Source organism: Aotus nancymaae, unplaced genomic scaffold (genome assembly GCF_030222135.1).
Source record: "Aotus nancymaae isolate 86718 unplaced genomic scaffold, 86718_ANA_hifiasm-v0.15.2.pri h1tg000029l, whole genome shotgun sequence".
NCBI classification, from domain to species: Eukaryota; Metazoa; Chordata; class Mammalia; order Primates; family Aotidae; genus Aotus; species Aotus nancymaae.
The window spans coordinates 42,215,790-42,243,460 of record NW_026988442.1 but is presented as its reverse complement, the minus strand read 5'-3'; the positions used below and the strand labels follow the sequence as shown (position 1 = coordinate 42,243,460).

The following is a 27,671-nucleotide window of genomic DNA, read 5'->3' as shown; positions in this document are numbered from 1 at the left end:
CAGGCATTATTGTCGTCGTCACCATCCTCGCCATCACCGTCACCACCACCACCCTCATCATCACCAGAAGCAGCCGCAGTGTTTTCCCAGAGTCTTCTAACTCACACCATCAAACAGAGGCTCTGTGGCTCCCAGGCCTGTCTGGCTGCTTCCTCCTTGGGGCTGAGGCCGCTGGAGCCAGGGCCAGGAGCTAGTTATCTCTGCTACACGCCTGTGCCTGCCCTGGGAATCGGCCAGGGCTGGGATCTCCCAGCAGCACTGAGAACTTCCATGCTGCCAAGAGCCTGGGGAAGCCACCAACCCACTGTTTCTACTTCGTCCAGAGAGAACAGGGCCCGGCCATGTGTCCTTCTCAGCCCAGGCCTGTGTGTGACCAGGAACTCCGTGAAGTCCCAGGAAACAGTATCATTCAGCCACGCGTGCAGGCCCTGACCTCTCGCCTCACCACGCTTAGCATTTCTCGCCATCACCTCGTGCTGCCCACAAGCCTGGGCAGTGCCACCAGTGTATTCCCCTTCTACATTCAAGGAAAGGGGTCTGGGGGGCTCGAGATCCCCTCAATCCCAGCTGCAGGGGCAGGACCTGGGCCCGTGTCCTCCCTCATCTCATCCTGGGGGTTCCCCTGAAGAGGTGAGTGTGGCCCCACCGAGCCCGTTCTCCATACCCCTCCTGTCCCAAGCCAGGCCTCGGTGGTGGCTGCAGGAAGTGGAATTCCTCCTTAAATTTCTGTGTCAAAGCCTCTGGCTGTGGGGAAGGGGCCATGCTGACCTGGCCACCCGGCTGGCAGCCCAGGGTTGAGGTGTCCTCAGAGCAGGTGCCTGCCTGCCCGTGCACTGACAGACCGTGCCCCTGGAGGCCTTGGCACCGAGCCCAGGCAGGGGCGCCCCGGATGTGAGCTGCCGACCCGCCCACCACATGCATTTCACTTGCTTGGCCTCTGAACCGAGTCAAGGGTGAAAACAAGAAGCTCTCTCCCAGGGAACCTGCCCTGAGGGGCCCAGGCTGTGTGGCCTCTGCCCAGCCTGCTGACCCAAGCTGGTGGCCAAAGAACCTGCAAAGGCCAGCAGCTCCCACGGAGGCCCCTGTGTGCTCTCAGGGTGGGGGCCTGCACCTGGTACGCCCACTCCTGGGCTCCCACAGACCTCGACACCCCTGCCCTGGTGTCGGAAAGCCACGAGGAGGAAGAGCACCCCTGGGCCATGCCCGGCTTCCTCCGCAGCGGGGACGGGTCGGCCGCCATGGGCAGTTGCCTTCGGGTGCTTTAAAACTCTTTTCCAAGAAAAATCTATTCATGTTTTACCCACAGAATTAGAAATTCATTAAAAGAAAAGTGTACAAAAGGAAAAGCCAGTGAACCTGGGAGTGCCTTCTCCCCCAAAGTGGTTATCGCTCGCTGCTGAGAAAAGATTGGAGTCACAGACACGGGCAGAGTGGGCAGTTTCCGAGCAGTGCTTCCTGGAGCCCTGGGTTTCGGGGAAATGCCTCAGAGCAGGGGGCTGGGGCGGGAGTGCAGGGTTGGCAGGGGTACAAGGGTGGTGGGGGCATAGGGCTGGCTGGGGGTACAGAGGTGATGGGGGTGGGGTGTGGTCTGGTGGGGGTGGATTCAGGGCTGGTGAGGTGGAGGACAGCCTCCCTAGAGGTGGCCTCTAGCCGGTAGGGCTTGGGTACAGAGTCTATTAAAATCGTGCATCTCTTGAAGGGAAACGTCTCTGCCCCATCAGCCTGGTTGGAGGCGGAACGCTGCCCATGCCTCGGGAGCCCGTGGGAGATCCGGGATCCACCCATGGTGACGGCCTGGGCTCAACCTCCCGGCGTCTCTGTCGGGGACAGAAAAGAGCTCCTGCCAGCACTGGGGGTGTTGTAGCTACTAAGCCTGGAAGGTGAAGTGCAGGAACCTTAATTAGCAGTTTCCCCAGCCTCCACCTCCCAGCGTTTCGAGGGGGCGGTTCCTGAACCAGAAGTTTGATGTGGAGGGGACGAGGGCGGTGGAGGCGGGGATGAGAGCTGCCTGCCTGAGCCGCTGCCCCGAGACCCTCCTCCCCCATCCTCAGCAAGCATCCGGCCCGGCGTGTTCCCCCAGCGGTCCCTTCCCCTCAGGTGTACGGCTGACAATCCGTCGGCCCCTCATTTCCAGGCACTGCCCAGGGAGCGGACTCCTGGAAGAAGCTGGCCTCTGGACTTAGGCTTAAACGTCCTCCGGTTTGAAGACACGAGGCTCTGGATTTGCCCAGTACTTGGGGTTCTCAGCTGTTCTCCAACGTGGCTGTCACAGAGTGACCAGCACTGGGCCAGTGACGGTGCCCCCATGGGAGCTACAAGGCCCAGCCTGAGGTGAGGAGGACGGTCCTGTGTCCCCACTGTCCCCGAGTCCAGGGCCTTGCGGTGGCCTTGGCCTTCAGCCCTGGGGTTCTCCCTGGCCAAGCTGCCGGCAGCGTCCCTCAGCCCAGCCCGGCCAGTCACTGAGGATGGCTTCCCAGGGGCGTCTGGGCTCCCCTGGAGGAGCTGCTCTCAGCCCAGTTCTGCAGACAGTCAGGGGCGTCCGTGCCCAGCCTTCCATGGTCGTGGGCCCTCCTAATACCATGACTGGGCACTGGGCATTGCTGGTCTCACTCCAGATGAGAAAGTCGGGGCTCGTGGAGGTGGAGGAACCTGCTGGAGCGCCGGAACCCAGGGGGCGCCGGGCCGGGCTGCGTTGCTGCACATTTACCAGATGGGGACTTAGTTTCCCCTGGGGTGCAGCTGAGGGCTGGGCTGGGGTCTCACACGAGGTGCTTGTGGGGGCTCTGGCTGCGCGTTCCAGCAGGAGCAGGGGCAGCGGCCGCGTCTCAGCCTTGGTCTCCACACGTCACCATGAGGGTGTTGACACAGGGGCTCTGACTGTGCCAGCCCCCACGTTCTGTACGTGTTCTCACGGGACTCAAAGCTCCCTCCGTGAGATGCCGCCGGGATCACCTGTCCTGGTGGCTTTCCCGAGCCAGGAATAGAGTCTTCACCTGACCTGACCTGAGGCCACGCCCAGGCCTCTCCCTTGCAGCCCAGGGCGACTCTGAAGTGAGATCCGGTGGCCAGGGAGGTTCAGGGGCTCACAGGTGGCCACGCCCAGCCCTGCCAGGCTTCTCCTGGACCCATGCAGAGGCGCGGGCTGTGGTCACTTCCTGGAGATGGAGTAGCTCCAGGCCACGCACCCTTCCCGTCTGCAGCGTCCCACCACTCAAGGCCCCAGCACCCCAAGCCTCGCTTCCTCTCCCTGTTCCTTGGAGCGGACCCTGGTGGCAGCATCTGTAGGGTCCCAGGTGGCCACACCACAGGCTCCACAGAAATAACAGAAGAGCTGCCTTGTGCCAGCACAGGGCACACAGGGACGTCTCGGTGCCCTGGCTGGCAGCCCCCTCCCCGCAGGCAGCGTCCATTGCATCTGGGTGGGACACCCACGGTTGGGCTTGGTGCTGGGAGAGTAATGAGGAGCCTCACAGCCTCCCCAGACCCCGTCCCTGATGGGGGAAGGCCACGTGGCCATCATAACACACACGTCACCAAACGCCGGCTTCCAGCTCGCGGGAAGTGTATTTAAATGCAGCAAACGACATCAGGGTAATTATCCCCGCCGGGGCTGGGACAGGGTCCAGGCCTCCCTGAGGATGGGGCCGAAGCACGTCACGCACGTAAGAGACGGTGAACGTGGGCAAAGGTGCCGGCGCCGAAACAGCCAGGCACAGAGGAGGGTCGAGGCCGCCCCCACCTCCCATCTGCCATGAGGAAGAGAAGGATTTGGAGAGGGGTGGAAGTCGAGTGAGGGCAGCCCACGAAAGGAAGCCGTCGGCTCAATTCCGGATGATTCGGGAGCCTCCGCGGTGCCACAGGAACCGTGAATATTCATGAGCCGGCAGCCGGGCCCAGGTAGCCGAGGCCGGGCTGGCGGCTGCGTTGGCCCCGCTGTTTTGAAACGACACAGCACTTCTGGATTGGAGGCGTGACGAGCTATTTGTAGACACATCTTTGTGGATAAGGAAGCAGCGCTGGCTGACAGAACTCTCCACCCTCCGGCACGGCTGGGGAGGACGGGGCTCTTCTTCTACGGGCGGGGCGGGGGCAGCCGGAGTCCCCGGGTGGGCGCTGGGGGAGCCAGGTTTGGGGAATGGGCTGTCAAGAAGCTGTGACGTGGGTGGAAAGGGAAGGGCCCTGGGCTCGGCCAGGCGGGACTGGGTCCCTCTCCCCAGCCCTTGGCGCACTGTCACCAGGGGACTAACAGAATAATAATGCCACCGCAGGCGCTCGTGACAATCCATCTGGTGTGACAAATGTTGGAACATGCTGGAAGCTGACAAGGGCTCTGTGCCGCACACGACCACTGCCCCCCAAGGCTATGCTCAGAAACTCAAGGCAGGTGGGACCTGAGCTGCCCCTCCTGCTGGCAGAGTGCAAAGTCCCCGTGAGGGCACGCTGGCACCCGCCCACCAAGGACCCACTGGCACTCATGCCAGCTCACAAGGATGTGTCCAGCTGGGTCCCAATCCATACACTCCCCCGCCTCCTCTCAAAGGCACCTTCACCCAGTCCTGGCTCTGGACTCCTGCAGGAGTCCTGTAAGGAAGGAGAGCAGGCTGGCGGGGGGTCACTGTGGGCCCCAAGCTGGGGCCAGGGCATGAGGGGATGCTGGCATGGGGCACACTCGTCGAGGTGCTGGCCCTGCACGAATCCAGGAGGGTGGGTGGGGCTGGGAATGAGGAGGGGTCTTGGTCTTGCCTTGAGTGCTGGGGAGGGCAGGGCTGAGGAAGAACAAGTGGGGGTAGGTGCTGAGCTCCTGGAGGGCCCGGCTCTGCCCCTCGCCAGGCGGGCAGTGTCTCAGACTTGGCACCAACGCTGCCCGAGGAGGGCAGGCTTGGCCAGAGGCAGAGCACGGGCAGCCCTGGCACCAGGCGTGACTGAGCGGTGCCCTGGTTTCCTGGCAGTACAGGAGGTGCCCGAGCTGCAGGCTTCGAGGTCCCCAAGCAGCTTCAGAACTCTGGGCCAGCTGGTGCTGGGAGGCAGAGCCTGAGGATGCCCAGGGCCCCCAGTGGCTGTGGGGATGAAACCTGCCCTCTGCCCTCACTTTCAGAGGAATGTGCTGATTTGAAAATCCAATTGCCTGGCAAAGGAAACCTCTCCTCTCTGAAATTAGCCCCCAGGCCTGGGGACCTGAGTTCCCATAAACACAGGCTGAAAAAGGCGGTGGTAAGAGGGCCCCCACCCCTAGATACAGGGAAGACAATGCAGAGGCTGAGGCTGCAGATGCGTGGAGCACCCTTCTCTCAGGGGACCCTCCCGGGCAGGAGAGCCAGGCAGGGGCTGTTTCCAGAAATGAGCGGAGGCCTTGGGGCCGGACTCTGGGGACAGACGGCAGGGGTGAGGCCGCCTGTCAGCAGGTGACTGTCACACTCATGCCCGTGAAAACATGCTCCTGTGTACACACGCCCCATGCACACAGACACACTGCACACACATATATCCTGTGTGCACACACACACGGGGCATACATCTCATGAAGCATACATCACATGCACACACACACACACCCGTGTACACATACCTCTCATGAAACACAGTTCATGCACTGCACACATACATACACACTGTGCACACATACACAAGCACACACACCCTGTGTACACACACACCTCATGCACACACACTGCACACAGACATCTCATGAAACACAGTCCATGTACACACATGTGTGTGCACACGTACCCTGTGCATGCATATACAAGCCTGGTGCACCCACACCCTGTGCACACATACACACATGTGCACACACACATCCCGGGTACACACACAGGAAAATGACCTGTGCTTTGTGCTTCTGGGGCTGCAGCCATTCTGCGGGCTTTGGTGGAGATGCCGGGACTGTCCAGGGCTTTGTCACCTGCTGCAAGACCTCAGCCCGTTCTGGCCTCAGGGAGCCCCTCTCCACCTGCAGGAGCCGGGCGGCCATCCTGATCCCTCGGCTCATTCTCAGTAGCTCGAAGGCGTCCACCTGCTGACACAGTTGGCTTGGCAGCGGGGAGGGACACCCCACGTTGCCACCTTTTCCAGCTGGTGTGTGTGGGACATGGGTCCCCAGGAACTGGCCTAGAAGGTCCAGCAGGGCGTGTCTGGCATGGCCCGTGCTGCTCCCTGGGGAACTTGTGACCTTAAGGAGGTTTGTGTGGTTTCGGCAGTGGGGGAGGGGACACCCACACAGGGCGGTGGTCCAGGGGTTGCTTTTCTGACAGTTCCTCCTGGTATTCCCTGGGACGGGGGCTTTCTGGAGTTTGCAGCGCCCTCTCAGTTAGAGACAGCCCTGCTCTCAAAGCCTCGCAGACGGGGAAAGCATCCCCGATTTTATGGATGGGGAGGCTGGGCTAAGGGGCTGGGAGGACCTGCCCAGCGTCCCGCACCTGGAGGGGGCAGAGCCAGGCCTGGCTTGGATCTCCTGAATCGGGGTCCCATGGCTCACATGCATCCCAGAAAGTGGGGGCCCTGATATGCCCAGGGAGGCTTAGGTGGGCTCCGGGCACATGCCCTGTGAAGGGGGCCAGTCGGGGGAAGGGTGTGAGGGCCACAGCGTGATGTGACGGAACTCACATGGGAGCCCGGGCTCAGGCTCTCACCATGCACTGGAATCTCATGGGAGCCTCTATGGGCCCAGAGGGGCCAGCCCTGGGGGTCTCATGGGCACTGGCAAAGCCAAATCCACAGCAGCAGGAGGCTGCTCTCTCCCGGGGCTGGCTGAGGACACAGGAGAGGACAGGGTGACTTGGAGGTGAACGAGGAGGAAGAGAATTTCCCAGGACTCAGCACTCTCCTTGGAGGGGTCACTGGATCTACAGCAGGCCTTGATGGCCACCTGGGCTCCATCCACACTCTCGGCCAGCGTGCAGAGGTGTCTGGAGCCTTGGTCCGCCCTCCCCATCCCCGGCCCAGGGAAGCCGTTGCCCTGTGCCTCCCGGTCTGGAGCCACCTCCATCCTCTCTGGACGCAGAGGTGGCCTTGGAAGGGTGCAGGCTGGATATCGTCAGCAGGTGGCCAGCTGGTTGGGACAAAGGGCTTTTCTGTGCCAGTGGCCTGTCAGGACGGAATTACTCACAAAGAGCTGAGACGCACTACCTCTCCCGACGCCTGCTCAGAGCCCGCTGCTCAGGGCTGGGAGTGTCCTCTGGATTGGGAGGGGGTGCTGGGGGGAGCCTCAGCCCCTGATGTGGGTGTGAGCCAATGGCCACAGTCCCCGGGACCTGCCCCCTCCCCTGGCTGCACCACATCGGGCCGGCCCCTGCCTTTCGGGACCCTGAAGCCACTGAATCGTGAGCCTCAGATGTCGGCGGCGCAGGGGCTGCCCTGAGCGCTCAGGAGAATAAGTGCCAGAGGCTGCAGCGAGGACTTGGGGGCCGGCATTGTCCCCACAGCTGAGGAAACCAAGGTGACTTGCCTGAGGTCCCCTGGGCCAGCAGAGCCGGGGTCCAGCCCTCTGCTGGCCGCCAGCCTCCCCACAGGGCAGTCCCTGGAGACCTGGACACTGAGCTGGGTGGCTGCTCATTCTCATTCATCACCGCAGCTTCACCGGGAGGCTGGAGCCTTCCTCTGGAGCGTGTTTATAGGTAATTAACTACTCAGCAGAGAGGCAGGGAGTGCAGAGGGGGCCAGAAACACTTACAGCTGGGGAACCCGAGCCAGGCCGACGGAGATAAATAGCTGTCTACACAGCCTGGCAGGTGTCACAGGGCGGGACCCGGTCCTCAGGAAGCCCAGGTGTGGCGGAAGCCCCTCAGAGCTGGAGGAGCCCCACTCAGAGGGCTCAGGGGAGGGGGGCTGCAGACGGCCCTGGCTCTGTGCCAAAGACACCCAGCAAGCCAGGACACCTGTGGCAGCTGCTGGGGCCGGCTGCGACCCTCAGGCCCCAGCTGTAGATGCCAAGGATGTCCCTGCAGGAGGAAATCCACTGTGGCAGCAGGTCCTGACCTCGGCTCGGCTCGGCCTCTGCTTCGAGGCTCTGGTGGGGAAGGTGGGGATGAGCTGCTGGTGTCTTAGGGAGGGGCGGGGGCGGGGGGCTTGGCTTCAGGTGCTGCGTCCACTCCCTCTACAAGGAAAACCTTTGGTGACTTTCAAGTCGTGACACGTGGAAGGAATCGGGGCTCTCAGCCAACCTTTCCATCTCCCACCATCATCCCAGTGTCTGTCTGTGCCCCTTCAGCTTTTCAGCAAAGGGAGCTCCAGCAGGGCCCGGGATGGAAGCAGCTGCCGGTGGGGAAGGAGGGGCCTGAGGAGAACGTGCTGCCCCTTTGCAGATCCTGGCCCATCCCCGGGTTTCTCTTACACTTAACTGTCTTCAAAACTTGTGCTGAAACAAGATGGACAAAGATGGGCTCAAAGGTCTCTCCTCATCAGCCCAAGGAAAACGTTCTCTGTTCCTTGCAGGGCAGAGCACCAGGAGAGGTCAGGGAGCACAGCCGGGGGCAGGGAGCATAGCCAGGACAGCGAGAACAGCCAGGGGCAGCGAGCACAGCCGGGGACAGGGAGCACAGCCGGGGGCAGGGAGCACGGCCGGGGACAGCGAGCACGGCCGGGGACAGCGAGCACGGCCGGGGGCAGGGAGCACGGCCGGGGGCAACGAGCACGGCCGGGGACAGGGAGCACGGCCGGGGGCAGGGAGCACGGCCGGGGACAGGGAGCATAGCCGGGGACAGCGAGCACAGCCGGGGGCAGGGAGCACAGCCGGGGACAGGGAGCACAGCCGGGGACAGCGAGCACAGCCGGGACAGGGAGCACAGCCAGGGGCAGCGAGCACAGCCGGGGGCAGGGAGCACAGCCGGGGGCAGCGAGCACAGCCGGGGACAGGGAGCACAGCCAGGACAGGGAGCACAGCCGGGGGCAGCGAGCACAGCCGGGGGCAGGGAGCACAGCCGGGGGCAGCGAGCACGGCCGGGGGCAGCGAGCACGGCCGGGGACAGGGAGCACGGCCGGGGGCAGGGAGTACGGCCGGGGACAGGGAGCACGGCCGGGGGCAGGGAGCACGGCCGGGGGCAGCGAGCACAGCCGGGGGCAGGGAGCACAGCCGGGGGCAGCGAGCACAGCCGGGGGCAGCGAGCACAGCCGGGGACAGGGAGCACAGCCGGGGGCAGCGAGCACAGCCGGGGACAGGGAGCTGGGAGCACAGCCGGGGGCAGGGAGCACAGCCCGGGGCAGGGAGGGAGCACAGCCGGGGGCAGGGAGGGAGCACAGCCGGAGGCAGGGAGCTGGGAGCACCATCTGAGGACACAGAGCACAGCCTGGTGGTGCACTGGGGAGTACCTGGGCTCGGGTGAGCCTCCAGGAGGACTCTCTCATCCACAGGGGTACTCATGTCTCGGGTGGCGCAGGTGACCTGGGGGCTGAGGTGGCACCACTCACTCATGTGGCCTCTTGGTTTTTCCAGCCTTGGAGGAACAGGGTGGGAGGGACACAGGCCAGACTCAGGTGTGCTCCGGCCTCACATGGGGTGCGAGCGACTTGGCCCTGCAGAGGGTTTTGGTCCTCAGCCCAGGCCCGACTCTCCTGGTAGCCACAGAGGAAATGGAGCAGGGACCTGGGGCCCCGGCATTGTCTCCAGGGTCCCCGTGGCAGGACTGGTGGGGATGTGTGCTTGGGGGGCATCAGGTGGTGAGCATGACCCTCCAGTCCGAGGGAGGGCGAGGAGGCCTTGCCAGACCAACAGACGCCACCCGTCCTGACGGATGAGAGGGAAATCAACGTGCTGAGAGCCTCCGGGGCCCCAGCGTCTCTGCCCCTGCCTGACCTGAGCCCTCCTCAGTCCTCTCTGGGGCCGTGACTCCCTGCAGACGTGGGTCCTCACTCCGGGGAGGACTGAGGTTGCTGCTGGCAACAGGCCAGTCTGGGCCAGCCCTTCCTTGGCCCTTGGATGGGCGTCCACCCATCTGTCCATGCAGTCACCACAGCCCGGGATCCTGCCTGCCAAGCCCAGACCTGCCCTTGAGGACTCGCTCTGTTGGCAGGCGGGGGGCAGGGGAGGCCAGCAGAGCACAGACTTGTGATGTTTGGTGTGAAGACAGTAAGCAGAGCAGGTGGGGAGTGCCGGGCTTCCCCTTTCTCTCGGGGGCGCTGGGTGGGACAGAGTTTTCACAGAGGGGGGTAGGGATGGGCGAGGCTCGGCTGGAGGAGGGGGAGGCCACTGGGGGGTATGGGAGCACAGGCAGGGCCCCCTGTCCAGTGGGCTGAGCCCACAGCTCGTCCCAGCACCTCGACCCAGGGCTGAGGCCCTCCTGCCTCCCTCAGCCACCTCCTGTGTGCCGCTCAGGTTCAGCCGATGCCCCCGCTGCTCCGCTCCCACCTTTACTATGAATCCTTCATTACCATGGAAGTATCCTTGGGGCAGGTAGAGGGCAGTGAGGGAGGGAAAAATAAAAAACTCATCCCAGAGCCGTGCTCCCAAGGGAGCTGCTTTCCACCCTAGCCAGTGGCAGCCTGGAGTTGGTGGTGATATCGGTGGGGGTGCGGGCAGGGCTGGAATTGGTGGTGACATCGGTGGGGACAGGGGCAGGGCTGGAGTTGGTGGTGACATCGGTGGGGACGGGGGCAGGGCTGGAGTTGGTGGTGACATCGGTGGGGACGGGGGCAGGGCTGGAGTTGGTGGTGACATCGGTGGGGGTGCGGGCAGGGCTGGAGTTGGTGGTGACATCGGTGGGGACGGGGGCAGGGGCTGGCATCTGAAAGGGCCTGCTTGTGCTCCCCAACCCACTTGAAAACCCCCTAGGGCAACTCAGGCCAAGGAAGACCCGTGCCCCCAAAGCTGGTCTCACTGGACTTCGCATCCAGTTTGTTTTGTTTGAAGCAGCAGTTTCAGGAGCAGCAGAGGCAAGGGCTGGGGTGTGGAGCAAGAATCTAATTCAGCCTCGGTGATTGCTGGGTTCCCACAGCTGGCGCTCTCCAGCGGGTGCGGGTGGGAGGGAGGGGCTGCGCAAATTAATGAGTTAGACCCGATTAATCTTGCTGCATTAGCAAATCCAAGGGGAAAGCCTCGGGGTTGGACCGACGTGTGTGAGCGTGCACACTCGGCCGCAGAGCCCCGAGCATCCAGCTGGCCCAGCCTGGCCCCTGGCTCCGGGATAGACAGGCCCGCTGGCTCTGGCTGGGCTCTCTGGGAGAACTCATCTGCGGGTACCCACCAGGGCCAGCCACTGGATGGAGAGCACTTGACCCTGTGGAAGCCTGGGCCTGCTTCGTTAGAAAAGCAGAGGTGTCAGAAACAGCAGAGCTGGCTCAGCCTCAGAGCCTCTGCCAGGCTCCTGCCGAGAGGCCCATGGCCTCTTTCCCTGCACCAACTAGGGGAAGTTCCAGCCTCTGCCCCAGGCCAGGACACCAGGCTCGTGCTAAGCCCTGGCTGGGTGGGCGACCCTGAGCCTCCACATCAGCCCTGGGCCAAGTGGCTCTGAGCTGACATTTCTCGGGGTGCTCCGGAGCTGCCTGCTTCAGAGCTGCCCAGCAATGGCTGTTGGAAACCACAGATTTGGGGGCCTCATCCCACACTGAACAGTCTCTGAGGGTGGGGTTCTAGAATCCTGAGTTTAAACAACCCCCCCGTCCAGTGCATGGCTGGGTGGACGTCTGTTGTCCTTGGGGTTGCCCTTCCACATGCCTCCTCCTCCAGGGAGGCTTCAGGGATTCACCCAGCTCACCACCTCCCCCCTCCTCTCTGACCCCAGGTAACCTTCGGAGGAGGCCTCAATTTTCACAAGTCCAGGGAGAAACCAGGAGCTCAAGCGCAGGAGCAGGGTCGTCCTCTTCCCAAAGGAGTCTTTGGTTTGCCATGGGAGGGCGGGGCACAGCGCCCCTCGGTGTGGAACACACGAGGTGGGCATCCCTTTATCAGCCCAAGATGAGCCCCGTTCAGCTGGCTGCCAGGTCGGAGAAACAATAACCCCGTGTCCCTGGGACTCCGGCAGGGACGGCAACATGGCCGGCCTCTGCACTGACAAAAGAATGAGGAATCGCTGTCAAAGGCGTTTGCTCCGTGAGACCGAAGGCAGGAACTTTTCACCAAGGTGGGGCCTGAACCAGAGGGCAGAGGCTGCTCTATCCTCTTCGGGAGCCGCCGGCCTGGCCACCTCTCCATCCCCTTCCTGAGCAGGGAGCCTCGTGGGCTGTGCCAAAGGGGGTGGGGTGGGGTGGGGTGGGGTGGGGTTCTGTGAGTGAGTGAGAGGTCAGCAGGCTGGCCTCCTGGGGGCCTCAGGGGGGCTTCGTTCTTCTCCCCTCCCTGGTTGCCAGCTGCTTGCTCAGCCCAAATCTCCATCCAGCTTGGAACCTTCTAGTTCCTGGCACAGAGCTGCCCATGGAGAGGCTTAGTGTAGACCAGAAGAACCAGGGGCTTGGGGAGAGCAAGGAGAGGGGTCCTTCCTTGGGGGCCTTCAGTCTGCCTAGGGACATAGGACCTCAGGAAACCATGGAGAGCTGGATCACCTCTCAGAGGGTGCTCTGAGGGAGAGCCGTCAGCAGGGCGGGTGGTGGAGACCTGGGGCTCCAGGAAAGACTGCAGGAAGGTGGGCTCGGGATCTTCCAGGAGGCTTTCCCAGTAAGGGCAACTCAGCCCAAGACTACATCTGAGGCCAGCGGGAAGCAGGGTGCAGACCCTACAGCCAGATGCCTGGGTTGGAATCCCACTACTGACTGTGTGAGCTTCAGCCTCTCTGCACCTTTGTTATCTCTTTGGTAAAGTAGGAATAACTGAAGAGCCTGCCTCAAAGGCGCCGTGGACGTGCAGGAGATCCCTGCATACAGCTTGCCTGGGCCAGCGCCTGGGAAGGCCACAGAAGCAGGGTAGTGCCGTCGGACCGGCCAGTGCGCAGCGGCTGTGTGTTCTGAAAGCGCTAATCGCAGGCACTGCCCAGAGTGGACAGACAGCTCTGCCCGTCCCAGAGCAGGTGTGTGAGGTGCAGGAGCGTGGGAGAGGTGGGCAGGAGCAGTGGCTTCTGGGAGAGGCTGGGAGATGGAGGGGGAAGAAGGCGGGGGGTAGGGGCAGGGGAGATGGGAGGGGCGATGGGGGCAGGAGCTGTGGCGGCCCCAGGCCTGCGCTGGGGTGGGGGTTGCTCCAGGGGAACTCCTCACAGACAGCCCTGTCCCCCAACCAGCAGCCCTGCAGCCTCGGAGGAAGGGTCACGGGCCCCTCCAGCCCCTTCTGCTCTGCCTTCCATTACCGACAGAAGTCTCTGTTTCTCGGGGGCTGAGTCCCAGCTGCAGAGCCTGAGGCTGGGCCAGGGGCGCAGCTGCGGGGATGGCCGCGTGGGATGGTTCTGCAGAGCTGCGCCCTCTCCTCCTGCACCCAAGGTTCAGCTGCGCAGGGCGCCCCTCCTCCAAAGCACCTGCTGCTCTGTGGGCGGCCACCTCCGCACCCACCTGAGGGCGGGGCCCCTCCCTGGGGGCCGTGTGCTGCCTCTGGGGCGCCCCGTATTGTTCAAGGCCAGTCCAGGGGCGCCTGGGGTTGGCTCTCCAAGCACCCGGCGGGAGACCCGGTTACTGCCCGTCACCCACTGTCCCCAGAGCGGAGGATGGGGGCGTGACCTCATGGCCCACACAATCCACGGACTCGCAAGCCGCGAACGGGAGGGGAGGGGCGACAGACTCTGACCTCAGGCGGGACCTCAAGGCAGTGAGAGGTGGCCTCGCAGGGGGCGGGGTCTTCCTCCCCAGAAGGCGGGCGCCGGGCCTGGGCTTCCTCTGGACTCCTTGGGTCCCGGCGGAGGAACCGGGGCAGGCGGGGGCTGCGGGCGGATAAAGTGGGCGCCTTCCTGAGCGGGTCGCCGGGGAACAAGACCAGACGCGATTTTCAGACTGCAGACAGCGGCCGGGGCGATGGAGTTGCCCAGATGCGTGAGGGGAGCCCCTCCTGGCGCCCGGATCCCCCCGATGCGCGCCCCGCCTCGAGTCAGGCAGCGGGGCCGAGGCTGGAGATGTGGGGAGCGAGGCCAGGCCGGCTCCGGGACCCCCCAGGCGCACGCAGCGACCACGGGGTTCCCATCCCCGGCTCAGGCACGTCCGGAACCCCGGGAGGAGGAGGAAACTTTACCCCCGCCCGGGGCGAGCGCAGCCTCCCTGTCCCCCGGGAGCGCGGTCCGTCCCCGCTCAATCTCCACGTCCCCGGCTCCCGGCTCCCTCCTCCCTCCTCCCTCCTCCCTCCTCCCTCCTCCCCCTCCTCCTCCCCATCCCCTGCTCCCCCTCCCAGCCGGCTGAGGCGGGCAGGGCCGGGCGGGGCCGCGCCACGGAGCCCACAGCCCTGCGCTCCCGGCCCCGCCGCCGCACCGCGCCCCGAGGGAGAAGGGAGCGAACCGGGCCCGGCGGCCGAAGCGGCCCGCGAGGAGCCGGGGGCATGAAGTTGGGCGCCCGCGGGCCTTGGAGCCGGGGCACGGGGGAGCCGGGAGCCGCCCGCATCTAGAGCCGCGAGGTGCGAGCGCCATGGAGCTCGGGGGACCCGGGGCGCCGCGGCTGCTGCCGCCGCTGCTGCTGCTCCTGGGGGCCGGCCTCCTGCGCGGTAAGTTTCGGGGCGCCGCTTGGGCCCCCTTTCGTCCGCGTTCGGGTGTCTCGGGACCCTCGGAGCCGAGGGAAGGAGGCTCCTGACTGCGGTCCCCAGCCGCGGGTGCGCGCAGCGGGGCGGCCGCGAGGCTCCCCCATCCCCAGCGCACGGCTGCCCTTCCCCGCGGGCTGGGCCGGGCTAGGAAGGTGTTAACCGCCCGCGAACGCGGAGGGCCGGGAAAGGGGGTTTCCGTGGGGGCGGGGCGGGGGCTTCCACCGCAGTTTCGGGGTTGGACCCACAAGCTCCAACTTGAGCCGAGGTGGAGCCCCCTTCGCCCTTCCCCCATCCACGGCTACATTTCCCCAAAGACGCCGGTGCGCGCCTCCTCCGGTTTAGGAGATCAGAGGGGCGGCCTCTGTCCTTGGCGGCCCCCATCCACCTTTTCTGCAGGAAGAATAGGTCAGGGGTGGGGACTCTGGGCTGGGAGTCAGGGGTCCCGGGGGACGTAGAACTGACCCCTCCCCCGGTCCTGTCTTCACGCGCGAGCGGGACCCAGCAGGGCGGTGGAGGTCTCCCCCTCCGCCCCAGCCGCCCCGTGGGGCAGCGCCCAGGACAGGTGGGGAGTGCCTCAGACCTGCGGCCGGCGACCTGGAACAGAGATGGACCATGGGGCTGTGCTCCTCCAGAGCCGCCCATCAAGGGCGTTCTGGGTCCGACCAAGAGCACAGGCAGGCTGGGGCGCGCGGGGTGGCGGGGGCTGCGTCTGAACAACACTCCTGGGCGTCCGGGGTTGGAGGAACCACAGGAGGTGCCGCAGGAAGCCGGGCTTTTGGGGGCCGCATCCTCCTTCCCCTTCCTCCCTCTCCCTGCCTGGCTGGCCCCCATGCTCTGTGCCCCACCGTCCCCCCCAACCCCACTGACTCGCAGGCTGCTGGAGGCGCAGCCCCTCCCTGGAAGTCAGTGTGGCAGGGGACCCACACAATGCTTGGCCCATCCACCGTCTGGTTTGGTGGTGCGGGCAAGGTGCTGGGAAGGCCTCCGTGGGCTGAGGGGTCTGGGAGGCTTCTCCGAGAGAATCTCAGTGACACCTGGGGTGGGAGAGAGGCCGAGGGAGGGCAGCGCATGTCACGCCTGGCACACGCGCCTGGACAGCTCCTGGACAGCTCCCGGCTCCTTCCGGCCTGCACCTGAGCCCCTGGCCTGCCTCTCCCTGCAGCCGGCGGCCATGTGGAGACCCGTGCCCACGCGGAGGAGCGGCTCCTGAAGAAACTCTTCTCTGGTTACAACAAGTGGTCCCGGCCCGTGGCCAACATCTCGGACGTGGTCCTCGTCCGCTTCGGCCTGTCCATCGCTCAGCTCATCGACGTGGTAGGTGGGGGCTCAGCCGTCGTGCGCTGGGACTGAGGTCACCCTGCAGAGAGCACCGGGGTCTGGGTGGGCAGAGGGGACACGGCCATCAACACGTCCCATGGTTGTGAGTGTCCGGCCTGGCCTGGTGCACCAGAATGGCAGCCACCAGCTCCGCCCCACCCCACCAGAGCCCCAGCTGAGGGTTGGTTCTGAGCATCCCAGCCAGGCCCTGCCCTTTCCTCCCCCTCGGCAGAAGCACTCCACGTGGCCAGGTTCTCAGTACAGGGCCTAGGCACCTTCCGAAGCAAAGAACAGCAAAGGCCTCACTTGCCAGGACTCCAAGCTTGGGTCTGCTGCCGAGGGAGGAGCCGCGGGGTTTCGGGAGAATTTCCTCTTTGGGAGGCATGGCGCCCAGGCTGCTGCTGTGCGTGTTGGGTAACCCGTGGCCTGTGGCCCTGTGAAACGGGGTGAGAGCTGCTTCACTATCCCAGGCTGACTGGGCCACACCAGGGCCACATTCCTGCGGACAGGCTGCTCAGTGGTGGCGCCCGCCTGCGCAGGGCCTCGAGTGGTGACTCCAGTCAGCCAGCCCCGTCCAGGGTGGGCCACCCAGACCCCCGCCCTCAGTGTCCTGGAACTGCCCCTGAGTGGCTCCTGTGGAGTGTCCCTGGCGGAGGCCCAGCCAGAAGACAATGCGGGCTGTACAGGCTTGGCAAGCCTGCTGAGGTTTGCAAACACGGCTGCAAAGTGGTGGCTGGCAGAGGCGGCCACTGGCAGCTGCCCAAGGCTCTGGGTCTGCCACCCCCCACCTGACTGCCTACCTGAGCTCAGGGCTCAGTCCATGGCTCCCTAACCACCGCAGAGCCCCCAGTTTGCCCAGGAGACACTGAGGTCCAGAGCATACCCAGCACCAAGTCTCCCACAACTTCCTGCCTCCCTCGCCACCCTGCAGCTGTCTAAGGACATACACCAACACACACAGCTCCTGGGTGCTGGCCCAGGGTCGAGGGCCACGTGTGTGCAGAAGGGGCTGCCTCCTGTCTGGCCCACTGCCCATCCCACCAGGGCCTGGGGCTCACCTGTGCCCCTTTGCAGGCTCCTATCCTTGTTGTGAATGCCATCGCTGGGGTCCGTCCCGGAGGGGAGGGCTCGTGAGCTGCATGTGTGAGCTCAGGCCCTGGGACTGGCTGCAGGGGAGGGTCTGGAAGCCACGTCGCTTCCCATCAGCCTAGGCCGAGGCTGAGTAGTGGTGAAGCATATGGTGCTGACCTGTCCTCCAGCTTCAAGGTCACCAAGAGTGATGGCTGCAAGGGGGCAGGGCACTGGGCACTGGGCAGGCAGCCAGGGCTGGCCCCAGGAAGTGGGTTCTGAGGACCCTGGAGCTTCCCGATACACACAGCATGCGGTCCTGAGGGAATGTGGTCCTGAGATGAGGTCCTGAGGGGAGATGTGGTACTGAGGAGACGTGGTCCATGCAAACACGGTCCTGAGGGGGCATGGCCCTGAGGGATGTGGTCCTGTGGGGACGTGGTCCTGTGGGGATGTGGTCTGTGGGAACCTGGTCCTGAGGGGATTGTGGCCCTGTGGGATGTGGCCCTGTGAAGACGTGGTCCTGTGGGGACGTGGTCCTGAGGGAACCTGGTCTGTGGGGATGTGGTCCTGTGGGGATGTGGTCCTGGGGGATGTGTTCCCATGAGGACGTGGCCCTGTGCCCTATGGGGACACGGTACTGAGGGGACGTGGTCCTGTGGGGATGTGGAAGGAGGCGAGTAGGGTGGGCTGGAAGGGGCTGGGGCGAGTGGCCCAGCTGCACAGTGACCTTGAGTAACCCAGCTGGAGTCCCACCTGCTCAGGTCATGAGGCACAGTCCTGGAGGGGCCACCCTGGACAGCAGTGGGACCCACTGATGTGCCGGGGCAGCTTTGCTGGCTGTGCGTGCCCATGTGGGGGGCCTTGCTGCAGAGGGGCTGCCCTGAGGGCTGGGAGGGAGCTAGGCAGGTGGGCAGAAGGAGGCTCCCTGTGCCCGCCACACCTACGGGAGCCTGTGAGGCCGCCAACCTCCTCCCCAGTTTTCTGCTGGAGATGTTCACAGCCTTGTCCCCACAGCCCTAGGTCTCCTCAGGGTCTCATCCTGGGCTCGGTGCATCCTCGCCCAGGGCGCTCACCCCTCCAGAGGTCGCCCGTCCACCATCCTCGTCCTCACCCTGACCCTGTCCTTGTGCTGGTGCCTGTGAATGAGGAAACCCAGGGCTAGAGAAAGATGCCCTAGGGTGCCCCAGCGCTGAGGGGTCAATGGCTTCCTTCCTCTCTACTCTAGGACGAGAAGAACCAGATGATGACCACAAACGTGTGGGTGAAGCAGGTGAGTGGGAGGGCGCTGCCCCATCCTGGCCCTGCCCCACACCCCTGCCCCCTCCCCCTCCCCCATGACCCTCCCCCTCTCCCACACCCCTCTGCCTCCCCTACACCCCTCCCCCTGCTGTCTGCTCCAGCCCTGCCGGTCATCCTGCTGCCCCACCCTGGCCCTCCCCTGCCCCCACCCTCCCCCACACCCCTCACCCTGCGGCCTCCCCGCCTCCCCGTCTGGTCCAGGAGTGGCATGACTACAAGCTGCGCTGGGACCCAGCTGACTACGAGAACGTCACCTCCATCCGCATCCCCTCTGAGCTCATCTGGCGGCCGGACATCGTCCTCTACAACAAGTGAGTCCCCTTTGGGGTCTTGGTGGGCAGAGGTGGCCAGGGCCTGCTCCACCAAGGCCCATTCTAGCCCCTTGCGGCCTATGCCAGCCCCATCCATGCCAGCCCGGGTGGGCCCAGAAAGGAAGAAGGAGGAACAATGGAGAAGTTGAAGGGTTGAGGAGGGGAGGGTCCCCCAGGCTGGCAAAGAGGCTGAGGGCATCCCCAGGTCTCAGCACTGGAGCTTCAGAGCCTGAGGGCCTGAGTGTGGCCGTGGCACCCGTGAGCGACGTCCCTGGCCTGGGGCTGCCTCCTGACCCTGGCCGTCTTTGCCTGGACCCTTGATGGCTGCAGGAGAACGCTTTGGGCTGGAGTGCTTTTCACGATCAGACCCCATCCCTGGCTTTCTGGGAGAGCAGTGTGGGTCGCAGGGTGCCCTGGAGAGGGGCAAGGAAGCCCCGACGGCTCCCACGCCAGCAGGACCTCTGCTTCCCCTGCACGCTCAAGCCCTGCCCAGGACAGATGGCACGCCAGGTCCCCAGCAAACAAAGCCTCTGGCTGGGCCAAGCCTGTGTCTGGCTCCTGGGAGCCCAAGCTTAAGTCTGGTCACGGAAATGGATTTTCTGTGCCTGGAAGCTAGGGCAGCATTGCCAGGGATTGGCTGTGGCAGACGCTGGCCTCCAGAGGCTGCTGTCCTCCGGCTTGTCCTTCCCGAGGACCCGTGCTAAGGGCCCCGTGCCTGGCAGCCGGCGCTCTCTGAGCTGAGTCCTCCGGGGACGGTCTCTGGTCACAGGCTCAGGGTCTGGGTGTGGCGGGGCCACAGCTCCCACAAACAAAGCAAATGGAAGCTCTTCCTCCTCTCCCATCGCAGCCATCTGCCCACAGCCCCTTCCAGGCCCCAGGGCGCCCACCTGACCTATAAATGCTGCTGTGTGATTAAGAACCACTGGGCTCCTTTTCCAACTCAATTGATCCCAGTAATGGCTGTGGGAATGGCCTCCACACATGAAAGGAGCTCCGGCGCTTTTCCCGGGCGCAGTTCGGGGGTGGTCAGTGGTGAGTGGGCGGCGGCCTTCCCTTAGGACAGGCTCCCTGCCCCTGCAAGCCACCCAGCTCCCGCACCACCAGGCCCTAGCACCGAATCCACCTCTGACTCACAAGAACGTATTTCAGGGAGAAGTGGAAATGCCCCGGATAGGGTTGGGCCAGGCAGAGAAGCAGCTCTGGGGGCCTGTATGCGGCACCCCAGGAATGCAGCCCCCAGGAATGCAGTCCCCAGGAATGCAGCCCCCAGGAATGCAGCCTCTCAGGACCACGGCCCCCACTGTGACCTCAAACCCCCAGGACCACAGCTCCCCAAAGACTGCAGCCCCCACCAGGTTCACAGCTCCCTGAGGACCAGTTCCTTCAGGACCGCATTCCCCGCCAGGACCACAGCACCCCCAGACCACAGCCCCTCAGGACCACAGCCCCCAAGGACCACACTTTCCGGGGCTCAGGAGAGCGGAGGCTGCTGCCACCCACGTCCTCCTGTGCCTCCTCCCCACCATGGGCTGCAGGAGGTAGCGGGGTGACCCCAGCTTCGCTTCGGGGCTGTGGGGGTTTGTCACTGAGGCTCTCTCTGGACAGGACCTGGGGTTGTTTCTGGAGCAGCAGGCGGCGGCGGCTGGTGGCCGGCCAGGCTGCAGGGCAGGAGGCCTTGGCCCTTCTCTGGGCTTTGGCCACCCCAGCTGGGGCCCTGCTGTCCACTTGGGGCTTCTCTAAGATTGGTCCTTCGGGGCAGGAGCCCAGAACTCCCTGAGCTGGACTGGGGTGGTGGTGGGAGGACAGCAGGTCTCACACCACCCTGTGCGCCCTGGAGCGGGAACCTGGACCCGCCAGACTGGGCGGCTCCTCAGACCCTGCCTGGGCCCAGCGGCGAGTCCAGGACCGGCCGAGGACCCTGGGGGAGGGGGCCTGCCCAGAGTGGTGCGAGCAGAGGACTGGGTGGCCTGCCCCGTTCCTGAGCTCGGCCCTGACGTCCCCTGCAGGGTGTGTGCCCAATGGAGTAGTCCCCACTTGCCACATGAGAATTTGTGCCTCAGAAGGTGGGGGGTGTTGGTTGTTGGAGAGATGCCTGGGGAGAAGAAGGAAACGTGAGCCTGACTCCACCCAGACTGGAACAGGTGGCAAGGCGCCGCCGCAGCCGGAGGGACTCCGGGCTCAGACCAGGCCGTGCGGCACTGAGATGCAGGCGGCGGCTCCTGTGGTCTCCTTCCCTCCTCAGTGTGGCCGAGCAGTGACCAGATCAGGGGGCGGAGGCTCGGCACCGAGACCGTGGGGGGCCAGGTCTCCTCTGTGACCTGGAGGGCAGAGCTCCAGCAGCGGCGGCTCCACCAAGGGAGGGTCCCTGGTGGTTGGGAAAGGGTCAAGGTGCAGGCCCAGCTCCAGGACTCGTGTGCGGGCAGAGGAAGCTCGGGGAGCAGTGGCCAGATCAGCCCGAGCACCTGAGGAGGCCCTGGCCTTTGCAAGCTCTCAGAAAATGGGGCAGAGGAAGGATGGGCAGGGGTCCAGGCGCTCAGCAGAGGTGGAGCAGAAGGTGCCTGGCTGGGTGGCCGCTGCCCGGGACACACCTTGCCCTGCTGCCCTCCGTAGGACTGAGCCTGCACCATGCCCACCAACGCTGGGGATGGAGAATTTAACGGGGCCTCATTGGCGGGGCCTTCTGTGGGGCGGGGGTGTCGGCTGCTGCCTCTGAAGGCTGGCTACCTCAGCCCCGAATGCACTCCTGCAGCGCGCCCCCCCAGCCAGCGCTGTCTGTGAAACCGGGGCTGGGGCTGGGAGGTCTGCCTACCGGGAGAGGAGTGCCAGGTGCACCAGCCCCTGGTTCTGTGGCTCCGTCGTCCACCCGGGCCTGTGGCCAGGACACCCACGTCCCCCAAGACAAAAGAGAGTCTGGAGCCAGTGGCTGAGACGTGGCCCTGTAGCTGGGTGGTGCATATGCAGCCCCTCGGCCCCGGGCGGCCCTGGTGTCCTCACGCTCACACATGGGAGGTGGCCTCCAAGTCCTTGGGTTAACGGCAGAAGCTGGGTGAGGAATTCCCATGGTGGCCCGTGGTGCTGCTTGGAGGCGCAGGGGTGTGGGGACGCCATGTGTCCCAGGGGGAGGTGCTGGCAGACTAGCCCTGTCCCCGCTCCGCTGGCGGAGAAGAGTCACCAGCAGCAGTGATGCTCTGCCATGTGTCAGGTGCTCGTAGGTCCCTTCCTGTTCTTCAAACCACGTGCTGCCCCCAGCTCAGGGATGCCAAGCCAAGGCGCGTGAGTAAGTGAAGAGACGGGCAGTGTACCCGGGCAAGGCCGCCAGCCTTTCTCTGCTCCCGTGACGCGGGAAGGCCTCTGTGTGCAGGCGCAGGGTCCCAGCACGGAGGCGGCGTGGCGTGGGCGTGGGCGTGGTGTGGGCGTGGCACGGGCGTGGTCTCACTCCTCGCTCTCCCCCTGCCCAGCGCCGACGGGGACTTTGCCGTGACGCACCTGACCAAGGCCCACCTGTTCCACGACGGGCGGGTGCAGTGGACGCCGCCGGCCATCTACAAGAGCTCCTGCAGCATCGACGTCACCTTCTTCCCCTTCGACCAGCAGAACTGCACCATGAAGTTTGGCTCCTGGACCTACGACAAGGCCAAGATCGACCTGGTGAGCATGCACAGCCGCGTGGACCAGCTGGACTTCTGGGAGAGCGGCGAGTGGGTGATCGTGGACGCCGTGGGTACCTACAACACCAGGAAGTACGAGTGCTGTGCGGAGGTGTACCCCGACATCACCTATGCCTTTGTCATCCGGCGGCTGCCGCTCTTCTACACCGTCAACCTCATCATCCCGTGCCTGCTCATCTCCTGCCTCACCGTGCTGGTCTTCTACCTGCCCTCCGAGTGCGGCGAGAAGGTCACGCTGTGCATCTCCGTGCTGCTGTCGCTCACCGTGTTCCTGCTGCTCATCACCGAGATCATCCCGTCCACCTCGCTGGTCATCCCGCTCATCGGCGAGTACCTGCTGTTCACCATGATCTTCGTCACCCTGTCCATCGTCATCACCGTGTTCGTGCTCAACGTGCACCACCGCTCGCCGCGCACGCACACCATGCCCGCCTGGGTGCGCAGGGTCTTCCTGGATGTCGTGCCGCGCCTGCTGCTCATGAAGCGGCCGTCCGTGGTCAAGGACAATTGCCGGCGGCTCATCGAATCCATGCACAAGACGGCCAGCGCCCCGCGGTTCTGGCCCGAGCCCGAGGGGGAGCCCCCCGTCGCGAGCGGCACCCGCGGCCGGCACCCGCCCTCGCCGTCCTTCTGCGTGCCCCTGGACGCGCCGGCTGATCCCGGGCACGCCTGCAAGTCGCCCTCCGACGCCCTCCCCGCTCTGCTGCCCCCGGAGGCCGAGAAGGCCAGCCCCCACCCCTCACCCGGACCCTGCCGCCCATCCCACAACAGCCAGGCCCCGGGGCTGGCCAAAGCCAGGTCCCTCAGCGTCCAGCACATGTCCGGCCCCGGCGAGGCGGCGGACGGTGTCCTGCGGTGCCGGTCTCGGAGCATCCAGTACTGTGCTCCCCGAGGCGACGCCGCCCCCGAGGCGGACGGCCAGGCTGTTGGCGCCCTGGCCTCTCACAAGGCGCACTCGGCGGAGCTCCCGCCTCCAGACCGGGCCTCTCCGTGCAAATGCACATGCAGGAAGGAGCCGCCTTCCACGTCCCCGAGCGCCATGCTCAAGGCCCGCAGCACCAAAGCGCCGCCCCGGCATCTGCCCCTGTCGCCAGCCCTGACCCGGGCAGTAGAGGGCGTCCAGTACATCGCGGACCACCTGAGGGCCGAAGACAGAGACTTCTCGGTAAGTCCCGCCCGCGGCTGTGCCGGGCGCCTCTGGCCCTGACGCCCTCTGCTCCTGGCGAATCATCAGGAGCTGGGCCTAGGCCTCAGGCCGCTCCGCGTTCGGGTGTACGGCGTGGCCACAGGTCCCAGGCTGAGCAGGGCAGATGGCCCCGAGTGGCTGCAGAGGGTGGATCCCGGGGCCCCCGCTGGCTTTGGGACACAGAGGCCTCTGCAGACGGCAGGGTGAGGGGCTGCAGGCACCGTCCTTCCAGCACGGCACAGGAGCACACTGGGAACTCCTGCCCAGCAACGCCCGCATCCTCAGAACACAGTGAGGCGCTGCCTAGGCACTTCCCCCAGGGCACACGTGTGCCTGCGCCGTGGGCCTCCCTGGGGCCCCTCTGTACCTGGGATCTGGACACAGGGGGCTCAGAGAAGACGGGATGGGATGGGCTGGGGGCAGGAGAGAAGGATCCAGGATGGGACACAGCCCCAAGCCCATCAGCCCCAAGAGGCCAAGCTGGGAACGGGTAGGGGAGCCATGGATTGCGGGCAGAGTACCGGCTGCTGCTAAGGCCCCCCGGGGCCCTGGGCCGGCCCAGCTACCCTTGCCCTCATGCACCAGGCAGCGCCCACACAAGGGCTCCAGGAGCCGCGGTTTCTGCTAAGTGGCAGCCGTGTCCATGTTGCCTGTGGCTCCAGACCCTCCGACCCATTCCACGAAGGAGAGGCTGGGCTGAGCAGGAGAGGCTGGGCTGGGCCAGCTTTGCCTGACCCCAGCAGCAGACGGCCTCCCTGTTCCCTTCTGCAGACATTTGCCACCTGCTGCGCAGGGGGAGGCTTGGGGGCCAGGGTCCGCAGACGGGACAGTGGAGCTGGATGGGTGACGCACGGAAGCAGCCGGGGTCTCAGCTTCGGCCGCCCAGCCTGTGATGGTCACAGTGGCCACTCCGTGTCTGTCCTGCCCATCCACCTGCCCTCACTGGCATCTCCCGGCTGTCAACCTGGTACCAGGCCTGGCATCCTCAGTGGCCACTTCCATCCGAAGGGGCCACCTCTGCCAGGGCCCTGGGGTGCCATCCTTGATATTTTAGTTGGACGTGTCTGGTGCCTGTCCCCCATAGCCGAGCAAGCCCCAAAGCGAGGAGCACGCCCCACACCCCTGAGAAGTGAGGGAGTCTCTCGTCCCACGCAGCCACCCCACTGAATCCCAAGAAGCTGCGAAGCCACCGCAGGTTCCAGAATGTTCTGGGTCATGAGAGCAGCCTGGAGAAGCGTAGGGATGGTGCTTTGCTCCCAGCTCTTGAAGCGAGAGGCAGCTGCTCCTGGCCGTGCCGCCGTGGGGTCGGATGCTTTTACACTGTTGATCAAAACCGCCCTGAAGCCGGCAGTGGGTCTGAGCCTGGCAGTTGGCGGGGCCTGGGCCCCCTCCAGTTGCCTTCTCGGGCCGATTGCTGCCGCTGCCTGACCTGGTTCTGGGCTTCTGGGGAAGCAGAGCTGACTTCACAGGAGCTGGCCTCGGGGACAGAGGGAAGGCTTTGGTCTGCGGCTGCGTTTCATCCTCAGGCCGATGGAAGGCCCATGGGAAGGAGCGAGCGGGTGACCGCGTCCCAACTCCCCAGAGCCAAAGCCTGGGGCAGGATTTTATTTATAAGTGACCCCATTTGCCTTCAGGCTTCCTGTAAATAAATACGGCCATTTCGGTTCAGTTTACATGATCAGGACATCTGAGGTTGCTGTGAAAAATCAGAGCAGACACCCCCAAAGCAGGAGGCAGCACTCTCCCCACAGCGGCCCGGGCGCTCATGGGCACTTCCCCTCCCACATCTCATCATCCACAGGCCTGGGACCCACGACACCCTCGTGGCCTGACCCAGAGGCAGCTCATCAGCCAGGGGTCGGCTCAGGTCCTTCCACACAGCGGAGCCGGGGACACGGGACAGGGTACCAGGGACAGGGCACCAGGGACAGGGCAGTGGCCGGCGGCGTGAGTGCCTTGGGCTGCCCACAGCGGCTGCCTCGAGAGTGGCTTCCCGACGCCAGGCCTGACCAGGACATAGCCTCTGCCTTCCCCAGGCCTCTGCCCCTGCGGGTCACCCAGGGTGGGGCCCGCCCTGCATCAACCCCGAGACTGTGGGTTAGACGCGGGCCTGGAGCCAGGCAGCCTGTGCCGGGACTTGCTGTCCCTCTTCAGATGTGTGACCGCAGCCAGCCCTGACGCTGTGAGCCTCAGTGTGAAAACCGGACAGGCCAGGAGGCTGGCGTGAGAGGCCACAGATGGTGGCGGCTCTGCAGGCTCCGTGTGCTGCCCCCTCCGCCCTCTGGCCCTGGGTCTCCCCACCGCTGTGGAGCCATCAGCTGCAAAGCTGCCCCGCCTGGGCCTCCGTGTGCATGGTCAGGCCCAATTATCCCGGAACCCACAGGCTCCTGGTCTCACCTGCTCAGCCAGGCTGTGCCCCCACCGGGCCCCATTTCCCATCTGCAAAACGGGGAGGGGACTGGGCCTCCATGGTGCCCCTCTCAGTGCTGGTGAGCTGAGAGCAGACTCCTCACAGGGTGTCTGAGCCCCCTTCCCCCGTGTTCCCCCAACCAGGCCACCTGCCGAGAGGTGGGAGCACGCAGGGCACAGTGGGGAGCGGTCTCTGCACAGGGGTCTGCCCAGCCAGAGTTCCCAGGGTTCCTAGGTCCTTCTGCCCGACCCCGCGCTGTAGTGATGCTGCCCCGCAGAGCACTGGCTGGTTCTCCACGCACCCCGATTCCCCCTGTGGTGCAGGTGTGTGTGGGGTGCACTGGCAGCCTCTCCATGCACCCTGATACCCCCCCATGGTGCAGGTGTGTGCGGGTGCACGGGCAGCCTCTCCACGCACCCCGATTCCCCCCTGTGGTGCAGGTGTGTGTGGGGTGCACTGGCAGCCTCTCCATGCACCCCGATTCCCCCTTGTGGTGCAGGTGTGTGTGGGGTGCACAGGCAGCCTCTCCACACACCCCGATTCCCCCCCGTGGTGCAGGTGTGTGTGGGGCGCACTGGCAGCCTCTCCACGCACCCCGATTTCCCCCCGTGGTGCAGGTGTGTGTGGGTGCATGGGCAGCCTCTCCACGCACCCCGATTCCCCCCTGTGGTGCAGGTGTGTGTGGGGTGCACTGGCAGCCTCTCCACGCACCCCAATTTCCCCCCGTGGTGCAGGTGTGTGCGGGTGCACGGGCAGCCTCTCCACGCACCCCGATTTCCCCTGTGGTGCAGGTGTGTGCGGGTGCACGGGCAGCCTCTCCACACACCCCGATTTCCCCCCGTGGTGCAGGTGTGTGTGTGGTGCACTGGCAGTCTCTCCACGCACCCCGATTTCCCCCCGTGGTGCAGGTGTGTGTGGGGCGCACTGGCAGCCTCTCCACGCACCCCGATTTCCCCCCGTGGTGCAGGTGTGTGTGGGTGCATGGGCAGCCTCTCCACGCACCCCGATTCCCCCCCGTGGTGCAGGTGTGTGTGGGGTGCACTGGCAGCCTCTCCACGCACCCCAATTTCCCCCCGTGGTGCAGGTGTGTGCGGGTGCACGGGCAGCCTCTCCACGCACCCCGATTTCCCCTGTGGTGCAGGTGTGTGTGGGTGCATGGGCAGCCTCTCCACGCACCCCGATTCCCCCCCGTGGTGCAGGTGTGTGTGGGGTGCACTGGCAGCCTCTCCACGCACCCCAATTTCCCCCCGTGGTGCAGGTGTGTGCGGGTGCACGGGCAGCCTCTCCACGCACCCCGATTTCCCCCCGTGGTGCAGGTGTGTGTGGGTGCATGGGCAGCCTCTCCACGCACCCCGATTCCCCCCCGTGGTGCAGGTGTGTGTGGGGTGCACTGGCAGCCTCTCCACGCACCCCAATTTCCCCCCGTGGTGCAGGTGTGTGCGGGTGCACGGGCAGCCTCTCCACGCACCCCGATTTCCCCTGTGGTGCAGGTGTGTGCGGGTGCACGGGTAGCCTCTCCACACACCCCGATTCCCCCCCGTGGTGCAGGTGTGTGCGGGTGCACGGGCAGCCTCGGCTGCCTCGGGTGGAAGGTGGGAGGGGAGGAGCTGCCGCCGGTGGTGCCGGGGTCCTGAGAGCTGCCCCGTAGTGGCCGGGCCTGCCGCAGTGACGGGTCTGTGCTTACAGGTGAAGGAGGACTGGAAGTACGTGGCCATGGTCATCGACCGCATTTTCCTTTGGATGTTCATCATTGTCTGCCTGCTGGGGACTGTGGGCCTCTTCCTGCCACCCTGGCTGGCTGGCATGATCTAGGGCAGGCGGGAGCCTGTGCGGCCTGGGCCTG

General features: G+C 65.2%; 1 protein-coding gene across 1 annotated transcript; it reads left to right on the top strand.

Annotated features, from left to right (window-relative positions):
* Nucleotides 1-14,454: 14,454 nt before the first annotated feature.
* Nucleotides 14,455-27,671, top strand: CHRNA4 (cholinergic receptor nicotinic alpha 4 subunit). The gene is made up of 6 exons (XM_021672471.2): nucleotides 14,455-14,530; nucleotides 15,729-15,880; nucleotides 18,180-18,224; nucleotides 18,455-18,564; nucleotides 22,023-23,397; nucleotides 27,515-27,671. Exons 1-6 carry the CDS (start codon nucleotides 14,455-14,457, stop codon nucleotides 27,638-27,640), a joined length of 1,884 nt encoding a protein of 627 aa, XP_021528146.2. The 3' UTR covers nucleotides 27,641-27,671.